Source organism: Populus trichocarpa, chromosome 17, assembly GCF_000002775.5.
Source record: "Populus trichocarpa isolate Nisqually-1 chromosome 17, P.trichocarpa_v4.1, whole genome shotgun sequence".
Classification (NCBI taxonomy): domain Eukaryota; kingdom Viridiplantae; phylum Streptophyta; class Magnoliopsida; order Malpighiales; family Salicaceae; genus Populus; species Populus trichocarpa.
Genome location: NC_037301.2, coordinates 5,388,860 through 5,401,074, shown reverse-complemented (window position 1 = coordinate 5,401,074; position 12,215 = coordinate 5,388,860). Strand labels below are relative to the sequence as shown.

Below are 12,215 nucleotides of genomic sequence, written 5' to 3'. Positions count from 1 at the left end.
GTAGATCGGAGAGGTAGAAGTTGAATTTCCAAACCAAACTAGGGAATAAGAATAAGAATAATAATATATATAAACATTGCTAAAACATAATAATAATAATAATAACAATAATAATATATAAACATTGCTAATAATAATAATAATAATATATCATTTTCATAGACTACTGCTGTCTTCCTCTTTCATTAGTAGATGGGTCAAAGTAAGGTGATGGTCACGCATATAATAATGACAATAATTATATGCAAAATAAAATCAAAAGAAATCAGAGTGAAAACCACATCCCTGTTAGCTAAAAAACCAACCAGCCCCGGTCCACCACAACCCCGCTCCACATCACTCACTTCCATCCAATCCAAACACGCCACATCACCCCTTCTCAATTCCTGTAAAGCCACATGCACACAAAGAAACACCACGCCATAATCAAATCTCTCCCTCTTCTCCTCCCTGTCACTCCGAAAACACCTGGAAAACCCCGGCATCACCGCCACTGTCGCCGCCTCCACCTCCTCCTCCTCTTCCTCCACCACCACTCTCATGAAACCCTAATAAAGAGAGAGACTGTTCGTCAAATTTTTGATTTTTGATTTTTTTTTGAAGGGTTTATGAGTGGCTTGAATTGAGGGTTTAATAGAGGGAGAGATTCGATTGAGAAATGTATGTGGTGCCACCACCAAAGGGATCATCGGATACTGGATCCAGTGATTTACGGGTTTATCAAACTTGGAAAGGCAGTAACGTATGTAACTGATTTATCTTTTCTTTCTTTCTTTCTTTTCTCTTTTGTGCAATTTTGAAAGCTTTTATTGATTGATTGATACCAATATTGTCGACAAAAATTTACACTGTTTCTGTTTCTTTTCAATGGGAATCTGAATCAGCAAAAAAAGAAAAAAGAAAGAAAGAAGAAGCAAACTTAAAGCTACTTTGACTGTATCTGTTGAATTAAAAAAGTTTAACAAGTAGTAATAGTGTTACATGATTAATGGTGACAGTAACACAAAAAAAAAAAAAACCCCAAATTTGATGAGCCCTCTTAGTAAAATATTGAGTGTATCAAACATCAGCTATTTTTGGCAAGATTAAAACTAGTTGTGTAGTTATTGGCGTTTAATTAAATGGAAAGAGATTGGCTGTCAGGATCATGTCAATAAGATTTAAAGCAACTAACAAGAAGTTGGAAGAGGTTGATGGAAAGAACTGAGATGTCTTTTGATTTTGACGTTTGCAGCTTAAGTTTCAAGATTGTTTGAATGGGGTGATTTGCCTATTTTGTGAGTCAAGGGTCTTGTGACCGCCTAGTGGAAGTACAGTTATTTTTTGTGTTTTTTTAATATTTATGTTATATCTCAAATTGAAATGATTGTGTTGGGCAATGCATGAACTTATTCTTCTGCATTCAACAGATGCCATATTGAGTATTTTTTTCATTGCACACTATATAACTATGCTACTTCTTTTTGAATTTGTAGAAATTTGTCATTGACAGCAGAATTCTGTAGAGAAAGATGTAATAGGAAAATCACATATATAATTGATTGTTTGACCAAGAGGTTTAATTCCTGAACTAGAACTGGTAGAGTTCTTACATTATGTGAGAGCTTCTTAACCCTGTTTCGCATTAGTGATAGTGATATTATGTTAGTGGAGCTTATATTGCTTGAATTGTGGTTGATTGTGGTAAACCATGTGAAAATGAGATTGATGGACTTTAAGTGTAGTATTCAGCTTCCGAAGTGCTAGTGGTCAGATGTCAGTTGATCCTAGGACTAGGTGCTAATTGCCCACAACTGCATTCTTATTCTAAGTATGTGCTAAATTTTCAATGTTTTTCCCAGGAACTTACTGGATTTACACTCTTCTGCAGATATTTTTTCTTCAAGGGAGGTTTATTTTTGGACCAGATGTGAGATCGCTTGCATTGACTACACTCCTGATAGTTGTTCCAGTTGCAGTGTTCTGTATCTTTGTTGCCAGAAAGCTGATGGATGATTTTTCAGATGATTGGGGAATATCAATAATGGTCATTGCTGTTGTGTTCACTATTTATGTGAGCTCCTTCCCCCCCTCTCTTTTACACACACACACACACATTCCAATCCCTCTCTCTTTCTCTCCATACTGGTAAGGATTATAGTATCTGACATCTGGCTGGCAACCTCTATTAACTCAGCATTGAACAAAAACTGAGTCAGCCAGGGTTTTTCTACCAGGATTGAGGAGCAGAGAATTTCCTTGAAATCTTTTGATTTTGCATAGTCTGCTTGAAAAAATCTCTTTTTCTTGGCATGTACAACAATTTATGAATTTGAAGTATAGCAATAGTATCCATTCAGGTCTTCTCTGATCTTATGCTGATATATCAGAGAGCCGAGATAGGGTAATTGTTATATTGGTGCACTGCCATGGATTATTGGAGAGTCTCCAACCGGGATTCAAGCACAACTATAACCAGTCCTGTTCATCCTTCTAAGGAGTGTGGCAGGAGAAAAGGGGTTCAAAGGGAAGGTCTTTAGATTTGGTCATGCAGAAATTTAGAGCATAAGCTAAATATACAGTAGGCTGTCTGGAGACTGGATGGGATAGGAAAAAAATTCTTAGTCATGTGGACTGGGGATAAGATGTTTGATTTTTGGGAACTGATTATTGTAATCTGTAGAGCAGGTTAATGGATGAACATCTTCTACAAAATATAGTCCTTAATGGATGGGGTAGGAAAAACTGCTTAGTCATGTGGACTGGGGATAAGAGGTGTTATTTTTGGAAACTGATTATTGTAATATGTAGAGCAGGTTAATGGATGAATATCTTCTTCATAATATAGTCCTTCATGGTGTGCATTGTGGAGGTACTTTTTATTTTTATTTTTTTAGTTGTTTAGAAGAATGAATTTTCAAGAGGGATAAGTATTTTTTTGTGATTTAGCATGGCATTATGCCATTACCTATCACCTTTCATCAGTTGTGGCAGAGATAGCGGGTTGATGTGCTTTCTTTTACCTTGCTCAAAGCCTTCAATACAATCTCATTGAATATCCAGTTCATAGCCCCAGCTTGTCTCTACCCTAGTTTGCTGCCCCTTCTTACCATGTTGGCCTTGCTTTTACCACATTGACTCTTCTTATTGATATGAATGATGACCGTACTTGTTGCAAGCACATCCTTTGCATAACATTATAGGTATTGTCAATTCTCCAATTTCCAAAAAGCTGGATGTTGCACTTTGATGAAATATACATGCACATATATCATGTATTCTGTGACACATGTATTCTATGTAGCTAAATATTATAGGCAAAAAATTGCAATCGATCATTTTAAGTGTTTTTTTTTGCTAGTATGTGACACATGATATAGTATGTTTTTGCATGCAAATCTTAAAAAAAAAATAAAAAAGGCAAGAAATTATTAAACACATTTTTTTTATACTCTCAATCTACTAGTATGATTATTGTTAATTGTTGTTAGGAGCAATTGTTATTTATAGTGTGGAGTCAAGGGTAATAATTATTTTTATACTATGTTCTTATATATACATGTGATGTAAGCTAGTGAAAGGATGGAATGAACTAATATTTGTTGTCACTTCATCTCATAACCTTTCCTTTTTCTTTCTTCATTCTTTTTCCTCTTATTTTTCCACCTTCCTTCATCCATCTCTAAATAATCTTAGAAAAACAGCTTGGTATGAGCACAACAAACATCAACATTGTTTTGGGGGAGTCAACTATTTTTGCTGACATCAACAATGACAACATGTTGATGTTAGCACAACATCACTATAGTGTGTAGATTGTACTTTCAGAAATGCCTTGACTTCATGAACAAAAGCCCTAGCGTCTCACTAACAATTGTTGTTGTTTGAGCTGTTAATTTTGTAGGAAAAATGTTAGGTTACAACTCTGTAAATCCTTGAATATTGTGAACTAGAGGTTTGCTTGTTGGAATAAGTGAGAATGATTATTTGTAATCAAGTTAGGAGGGTGGTTATTAGTCAGTGACTAGTTAGGTTCTTGTGGTGATCAAATATATAGTCCTTTGTAGTGTTTTGAATATAACAGAGAAGAGTTCAACTGATAAAACTAGTCTCCCCTTTAGTGAGAGTAATGGGGGTCGGGTTGGAGTTGTGAGTGAGAATCCTACCATCCAAATCAGCCTTATCAAACTAGATGGAAATAATTATCTAGCTTGGTCCCGATCTTGTCTGTTGTTTAGTGAGGCACGTGGACCGTATGGATACATCACAGGAGAAAAGGAGAGATCAATAGCTGGCAACTCAATATTCGATCAATAGGAGTAAAAAAACTCTCTAGTCATGTCTTGGCTCATCAACTCCATGCAATCTTTGATTGCTAGTGGTTATCTCATATTGGATTCTGCTTTAAAAATCTAGAATGTTGCCAGATAGATGTGATCACCATTAGGCAATGATACACATGTTTACAAGCTACGAAAAAAAGGTTCATGAAACCAAGCAAGGTGATATGTCTATAGCCCAATACTTTGCTGAATTGAGTAATTTGTGGCAGGAGTTAAACTTCTACCAGGTTTTCTAGGCTAATTGATAAAGTTTCAAAAACTAATTGATAAGGAATGTGTTTATGACTACCTAGGCAAGTTAAACATTGAATATGACCAAATTAGAGTTCATGTTTTGGGAAAGAGCCTTTCCCTTCCTTTCCTTGAGGTAGACTTATTCTCATGTTTAGTAAAAGGAAAGTAGAAATGCCATGTCGCATCCAATCAGAGGTCAGCCATGATAGGTCTCTCCAATCAGAAAAACTTTAGAGAAGGATTTACACATCTTAGTGAACCAAGGTTAGCAGACAAAATAACAACTGATGTGTGATTATTGTAGACGAACCAAAATACCAGGGAGACATATCGACAGTTACATGGATGTCTTTTAAGGGAACGAGGTGGGAAAAGAATTGGTCATCCTAGATCACAAGCACTTGTGTCAGAGATAACTGAAAGTCCAGTTCCTGATTGTCAATCAAACACCCCAACTCTGTCCAAGGAAGAGGTTCAAACACTTGGACATCTAACTAACAAACTTGTTTCTCCCTCTTAATCCAACTTTGCACATGCAAGTATGCCAATGATAGCTTTTAATTCCTCAACCATTTTTGATTTTGATCCTTGGGTTATAGATTCAGGAGCCAATGATCACATGACTTGGTCTTCAAATTTTTTTTCATTTTACAATCCTTTCTCATGTAAAGATAAAGTTCTTATAGCTGATGGTTCCTAAGCCCCTATTTCTCCCATTTCTGGTAAAGGTTCAATCCAATGTATTTCTACTTTATCTTTAACCTCTGTGCTTCATGTTCCCAAGTTCTTTTCAAATCTTCTATCTATTATTAAAATAACTAAATATTAAAGGGTAAAGTCTCATTCTATTCCCACTCATTATGTGTTCAAGGACCTGAAGACGAAGAAGATGATTGGCTATGGTAGAGTGAATGATGGCTTATATTTGGTAGAAGCTGGTTTTGTTGGTCTAGAAAACACAAGTGAGTTCAAACATGGGTTGATGACCATTTTTAAAGACGTCAATCAAGAATTACTTTCGTGACATAATTAATTGGGGCATCCATCTTTTGTAGCTCAAAGAAATCTTTTTCCAGCACTATCTAAGCAATGTACTACAACAACTTTATCTTGTGATGCTTGTGAATTTGCTAAGCATATACATGCTACTTATTCCTCAACTAATAATAGAAGTAGTAAACCTTTTATGGTGATCCACTCAGATGTTTAGGGTCTTAGTCTAGTTGTTTCCTTATTTGGATGTAGGTGGTTTGTTACTTTTATTGATTGTTATAGTCGTACTACTTGAGTTTATTTGATGCATAATAATAGAAGTGAGTGTTTTCTTGCTTTAAGAGGTTTCATAACATGATTTTTACACAATTTAATGCTAAAGTTCAAATCTTAAGGAGTGATGATGGTACAAAGTACATGGATGGAGGTTATGTTGGAACATGAGATTTTGCATCAGACTAGTTGTGTAAATACTCCAAATTAGAATGATGTAGCTGAGCGAAAGAACAAACACTTATTAGAAGTTGCCAAATCTCTCATGTTTACAAGGAATTTGCTCCAAACCCATATGGGAGATAAGATTCTTACAATATCATATCTCATTAATAGGATGCAACTGAGAGTTCTTGAGTTTATAACTCCAATAGAGTTCCTACATTGTCCTGCAAAAAACCTCAGGGTGTGTTTGCTTTGTTTGGGATCATTGACAAGCTGTTGGTAAGTTGGATCCGCGAGCATTGAAATATGTTTTCATTGGGTACTTTGCTACTAGAAAGGGTATAAATGTTATCATCCTCCATGTAGAAAAATGTTTGTTGGCATTGTGTCACTTTTTGTGAAAATGAGTTATATTTTGTCATCTCACATCTTAAGGGGGAGGTCAATGAGAGTGAGGATATGTTCTTGGCATCTCTTACCTTGTTTAATCTTGGCTAGAATTGGAGGGAGCAAATCAAGGGGAGAGAGAGAAAGGAAATGAAAATCCAGCAGAAGTCAAGGAATGTAGGAGTGATGAGGAACTAGAAGGAGAGAAAAAAATAGTTCAGGAAGATGATGGGGAAACTAGAAAGGGACAAAAGGAGAAGGTTTGGTAGGCTTACACTCGCAAGAAAAAAAAATGAAAGAAGTCAATGAATCAACAATATCTAGCCAAGAACCATCTTTGAATTCAACCTTACAGCATACACATGACTATTAAATTCCAAACTCTTCCACTGACAATGTTATTCCTTCTATTGATGATCTTCCTTTAACTCTCTTAGAAAAGGAGTTCAAAGTTATATCGAACATCCTTTATCTAATTTTGTGTCATATGATTACTTGTCACCTTCATAAAGAGCTTTTGTATCCTCCTTGTCTTATGTGTCTATTCCTAAGGATTTTATGAAAGTTGTTAAAAATACCAGGTGGAAAGAACCCATGGCAGAGGAAATAAGAGCTTTGTTGAAAAATAACACATGGGAGCTCACAACTTTTCCTACAATAAAGAGAGTGGTAGGTTGTGAATGGGTTTTCTTTATTAAACAGAAGCCAAATAGAAGTATTGATAGGTACAAGGCTAGTTGCTAAGAGATATACCCAAACTTATGGAATTGACTAGCAGGAAACGTTTGCTCTTATTGCAAAAATGAACTCAATCAAGGTGTTGTTATCTATTACAACAAATCTAGGATGGGACTTGCAACAATTAGATGTTAAGAATGCTTTTCTAGATGGAAACTTAGAGGAAGAAGTGTATTTGGAAATTCCTCCAAGTTTCTCTTGTGGGAAGACAAAGGGCAAGGTGTGCAAGTTGAGAAAAGCTTTATATGGCCTTAAGAAATCTCCTCGTGCAGGGTTTGATAGATTCAACAAGGCATTTGTTTGATTTGGGTACAAACAAAGCAATGGAGACAACACCATGTTTCATCAAACATCACTAAGGCAAGACTACAATTCTCATTGTATATGTTGATGATATTGTGGTGACAGGAAATGATCACGAGGAGGTTTATATGTTGAAGGAGTATCTTACTAAAGAATTCAAAATCAAAGACCTTAGGAGGTTGCGTTACTTTCTAGGAATTGAAGCTGCAAGGTTAAGTAAAGGCATCTTTATTTTTCAAAGAAAATATATTCTTGATGTACTAGCTAAAACAAGCCCAGCCAATTGTGAAGGTGAAGTAGCTGAAAAAGAGACATACCAAAGGTTAGTTGGTAGGTTGATCTATTTATCACATACCCTACTTCATATAGCTTATTCAGTTAGTATTATCAATCAGTTTATGCATGATCCTCACACATCCCACCTTGATGTTGTTTATCGCATCCTTAGATGTCTAAAGTCTGCTCCTGGCAAAGGGTTGTTGTTCCCCAATAATGGGCACTTAAAGGTAAAAGCCTTAATCGATGTTGACTGGGTAGGATCGTTGGATGATAGAAAATCCACATCTGAAATTGGTGGCAATCTGGTGTCATGGAGGAGTAAAACATAACCTGTAGTGTCTCAATATAGTGTAGAAGCAGAGTATCGAGCAATGACATATGGAGTGTGTGAACTTTTGTGGCAAAAAATCTAATGCATAAGCTAAGCTGAGAATAACTGTTGGTGGTCTTATGTCGTTGTTCTGTGACGACAAAGCAACTATCAACATTGTTCATAATCCAGTTCAACATGATTGGATGAAGCATATTGAGGTTGATAAACACTTTATTAAGAAGAAGTTGAATGAGAAGACTATTTGTATTCTTTTTGTAAAAACTAAAGAACAATTACCTAATGTGTTTACTAAAGGCCTTATTAGGAAGATGTGCATGAGAGATATCTATGTAAAAACTAAAGAACAATTACCTAATGTGTTTACTAAAGGCTTTATTAGGAAGATGTGCATGAGAGATATCTATGCCTCATCTTGAGGGGGAGTGTTAGGAGCAATTATTATTTATAGAGTGGAGTCAAGGGTAGTAAAGTAATTTTATACTCTTTTCTTATATATACATGTGATGTAAGCAAGTGAAAGGATGGAATGAATTAATATTTGCTGTCACTTCATCTCACAACCTTTCTTTCTTCCTTAATTTTTCTTCTTATTTTTCCACCTTCCTTTATCCATCTCTAAATAATCTTATAAAAACAACTTTAATCAATAACCATTCACTGCAACATTTACAGTAACAACAAACTTTAGACAACAAATAAATAAGAAATCATTAATACTTTGGTCGAGTTTGTTATGTGACCTTGCATAACTAAGTATGAAAATTTTTATTTTTATTTTTATCTTTTGAACAACGTGAATACATTAGCAAAATGTTTAGCATTAGAGAATCTGGAAAAGAAGTTTTGAAACTGAATAGGAATGGGATATTGTTTCACATAAGATGAGGTTTTTGTGACAGCTAATAAGCAAATGTATTTTTTTGTAAGAAGATTGTGGCACCATGTATGGTTCAAGTCTTATGAAGTTTCACCAAGAGGACTTTCTTTTAAAGCACAGGAAGCATAATGAAAAGAAATTCAAAATGATAAATTGGAAAATAACTTATGCTAATGTGAAAATATAAATAAACTTTCAGATATAATTTCAGTGTGATATTTTTTTAGAGTTTGATGGGTCAGTTTAATTTCATGGTTATATTTTAAAAGTAATTTAGGAAGTCTCTAATTAAATATTTTGTAACTAGAGAGAATTGGATTGCTGTTAGTAGTAGAAAATTTGTAGGGAACAAACAATGAATAACTATCCATGTTGCCGCTAATAACCAACCAAACCCAATTAGATTTATTAGCGAATTAAAAAAGGATATATGCATAACTGCCAACGTATCATCATAATTTATTTTCAGGGTGTTCAGATTATACATAATTCATCAAATTTTATGCCTTGTTCTGTCTATACCAAAGCCCGGTTACATTTTTTACCTTTAATACATCATACAGTTAGGCTGGTGTTAGGGTTACCATGTAAGCTAGGGTTGCATGTGATTTGATTTGTAAACATATGTGGCCTAGCAAAATATCATGTAAATGCCATTCTTGGATTATACCTTGCTCTTACTTTTTTGGGATGTGCAGTTTTTATGTTTCTTTTTATTGTCATTTTGCCTTTCTGAATCTGCTACAACCAAATTATGTCAAACCTAGCTTCACACTGTTTTGACCTGCATACACTTGTGTGGTTCTTGTCATGCATGTGAGGCACTTTTTGCACTAATTTTGAGGATGGTGGACGGCGTTGCAAAGGGATATCTTGTTCCTGAAGTGAAAGCTCAAAATATGTGTGAAATGTCGTCTATGCTATGTCTTTCATGGGCCTGATAATGAAATTGGTTCTGTAAGACTGAACATGAAGCTCATAAATGTCTCTGACATCTCAGGATTTAGTTCTTCTCCTGCTAACATCTGGAAGGGATCCTGGCATAATTCCACGCAATGCATATCCACCAGAACCGGATGGCTTTTATGGGAGTGCAGATGTTGGGTCCGGTCAAACTCCACAATTACGCCTGCCACGCATTAAGGAGGTGGAATTCAATGGAATGACTGTGAAAGTCAAGTATTGTGATACTTGCATGCTTTACAGACCACCTCGCTGCTCGCATTGTTCAATATGCAATAACTGTGTAGAAAGATTTGACCATCACTGCCCTTGGGTTGGGCAGTGTATTGGCTTGGTAAGTGATCCTCTTTTTTATAATTGTGATACTGTAGCTGTGAAATGATTTTCAACACAAAATAAAAGAAAAATTATATCTGGTTCTATGACATCAATTGGTTAGGATAAGTAGTCATATTGCTGTGGATCTCTTGATTCTCTTCTGCTGAAGGGTGATAATTAAATGGACCCAAGCTTGAAGTTGGGTTCTGCTTTCTTTGACCATGAAAATTCAGCCCTGTCTTGCTGATGCTATCTCAAAATTTGATGCGTCTGAACACATATGGTCCCTGTTTTTTATTGATAATTTGAAAACTTAATGAAATGTCAATGTATTGAATATAAATAGTTCATGCATATAAATTAGCAAATTCTGATATCAAGTTTCTAGAATTAATACTTCTCAAGTTGCTGGCCTGGAAAGTAGTTGGATTTATTTGGTGCCTTGGTTGTCTTTTTGAGTGTCATGGCTCCTTAAATTGATTGATATGCTTCTGGGTGCAGAGAAATTATCGATTCTTCTTCATGTTTGTCTTCTCAACGACCCTTCTCTGTATATATGTTTTTTCATTCTGCTGGGTCTACATTAGGAAGATCATGGGATCAGAGAACTCATTAATTTGGAAAGCAATGATCAAAACCCCTGCCTCGATTGTTTTAATAGTTTATACTTTCATATCAATGTGGTTTGTCGGTGGCCTTACTGCCTTCCATTTGTATCTCATCTGCACAAATCAGGTATGAGAGTAATCTTCCTCTTTTATGAAGAATTCCATTCATTCACTCTGAATCAAAGTCTCTGTTATTAACAATACACTTTTTACTAATGGTCCACCTTGCTTGTGCAGACTACTTATGAGAATTTCAGATATCGCTATGACAGGCACGCAAATCCCTTTTATAAAGGAGTGGTAGAGAACTTGAAGGAAATATTTTGCTCCAGTATCCCCCCATCCAAGAACAATTTCAGGGCAAAGGTGCCCGGGGAACCTGCACTACCAGCTCGAACACTTGGTAGGGGCTTCATGAGTCCAAATATGGGTAAAGCTGTAGGTGACATGGAAATGGGTAGGAAAACAGTATGGGGAGACATGAATGCTATGACTGATGGCGAAGGACAACTTGCTGACAACGATCGGCTGAACATAAAAGATGGTGAACTAGATGAATTATCCCTGGATATCAGGACCACAGTAGATGAAGTTGGAGACCGTGGTGGAATACATCCTAGGCGATCGAGTTGGGGAAGAAAGAGTGGAAGCTGGGAGATGTCACCTGAAGTTCTTGCCTTGGCAGCTAGAGTGGGGGAATCCAACCGTATGGGTGGTGGGAGCAGCAGTGGCAGCTTGACAACTGAGAACCAACAATCATAGATGTGGATTTGATCAGCACCAAACCTAGGAAATGGAAGAGGATCTGATTTGTCGAGTGCTGGGGGTGAGCTGACTAAATGGTTAGTTATTCAACTTCAAACATGGGGGAACTTCAGAGGGAGTGCTTGAAAAACTCTTTGTTGGTTTGACCATTGTGCTTTTAGGGTGTGGAATGGAATGGTGTGTTGTTAGTATGAGTGAGTTACTTTCAGTTTTGATTCTTGTATTTCTGGAATTAGATAAGAGTCCAATTTCATTTTATTTGAGGAATCAGTTGGTGCCTTCCAATAATTCTTCCTCTCAATTTCGGAGACAATGATTTTGACCGCCACCAGCTCGATTCCTAATTTGGTTGCCATCGGGGTCGCCCTGCCGTATGGTGTATCAAGGCAATTAATAACTGGGTCAGGCATAACACCAAGTAAGTCTATTTATTTTTTGTGTTTAGTGTTTTTAAAAAATTTTGAATTTTTTTCTGTATTTTAAATTAATTTGTTAAATATTTTTAAATTTGTTGATATTAAAAATAAATTTTTAAAAATAAAGATAAATTATTTTATTACATTTTCAAACAAAAAATATTTTGAAAAATAATTATAATTATAATAACAAACAGGAGGATGATGAAAATGATTTAGTAAGAAAATGAGGTATTTTGA

The 12,215-nt window shown here is 35.7% G+C and overlaps 1 protein-coding gene across 1 annotated transcript; it reads left to right on the top strand.

Annotated features, from left to right (window-relative positions):
• Window positions 1-405: 405 nt before the first annotated feature.
• LOC18107204 (probable protein S-acyltransferase 7) lies at window positions 406-11,826 on the top strand. The gene is made up of 5 exons (XM_006373138.3): window positions 406-742; window positions 1,871-2,053; window positions 9,906-10,202; window positions 10,688-10,921; window positions 11,032-11,826. Exons 1-5 carry the CDS (start codon window positions 659-661, stop codon window positions 11,554-11,556), a joined length of 1,323 nt encoding a protein of 440 aa, XP_006373200.2. The 5' UTR covers window positions 406-658; the 3' UTR covers window positions 11,557-11,826.
• Window positions 11,827-12,215: the final 389 nt, after the last annotated feature.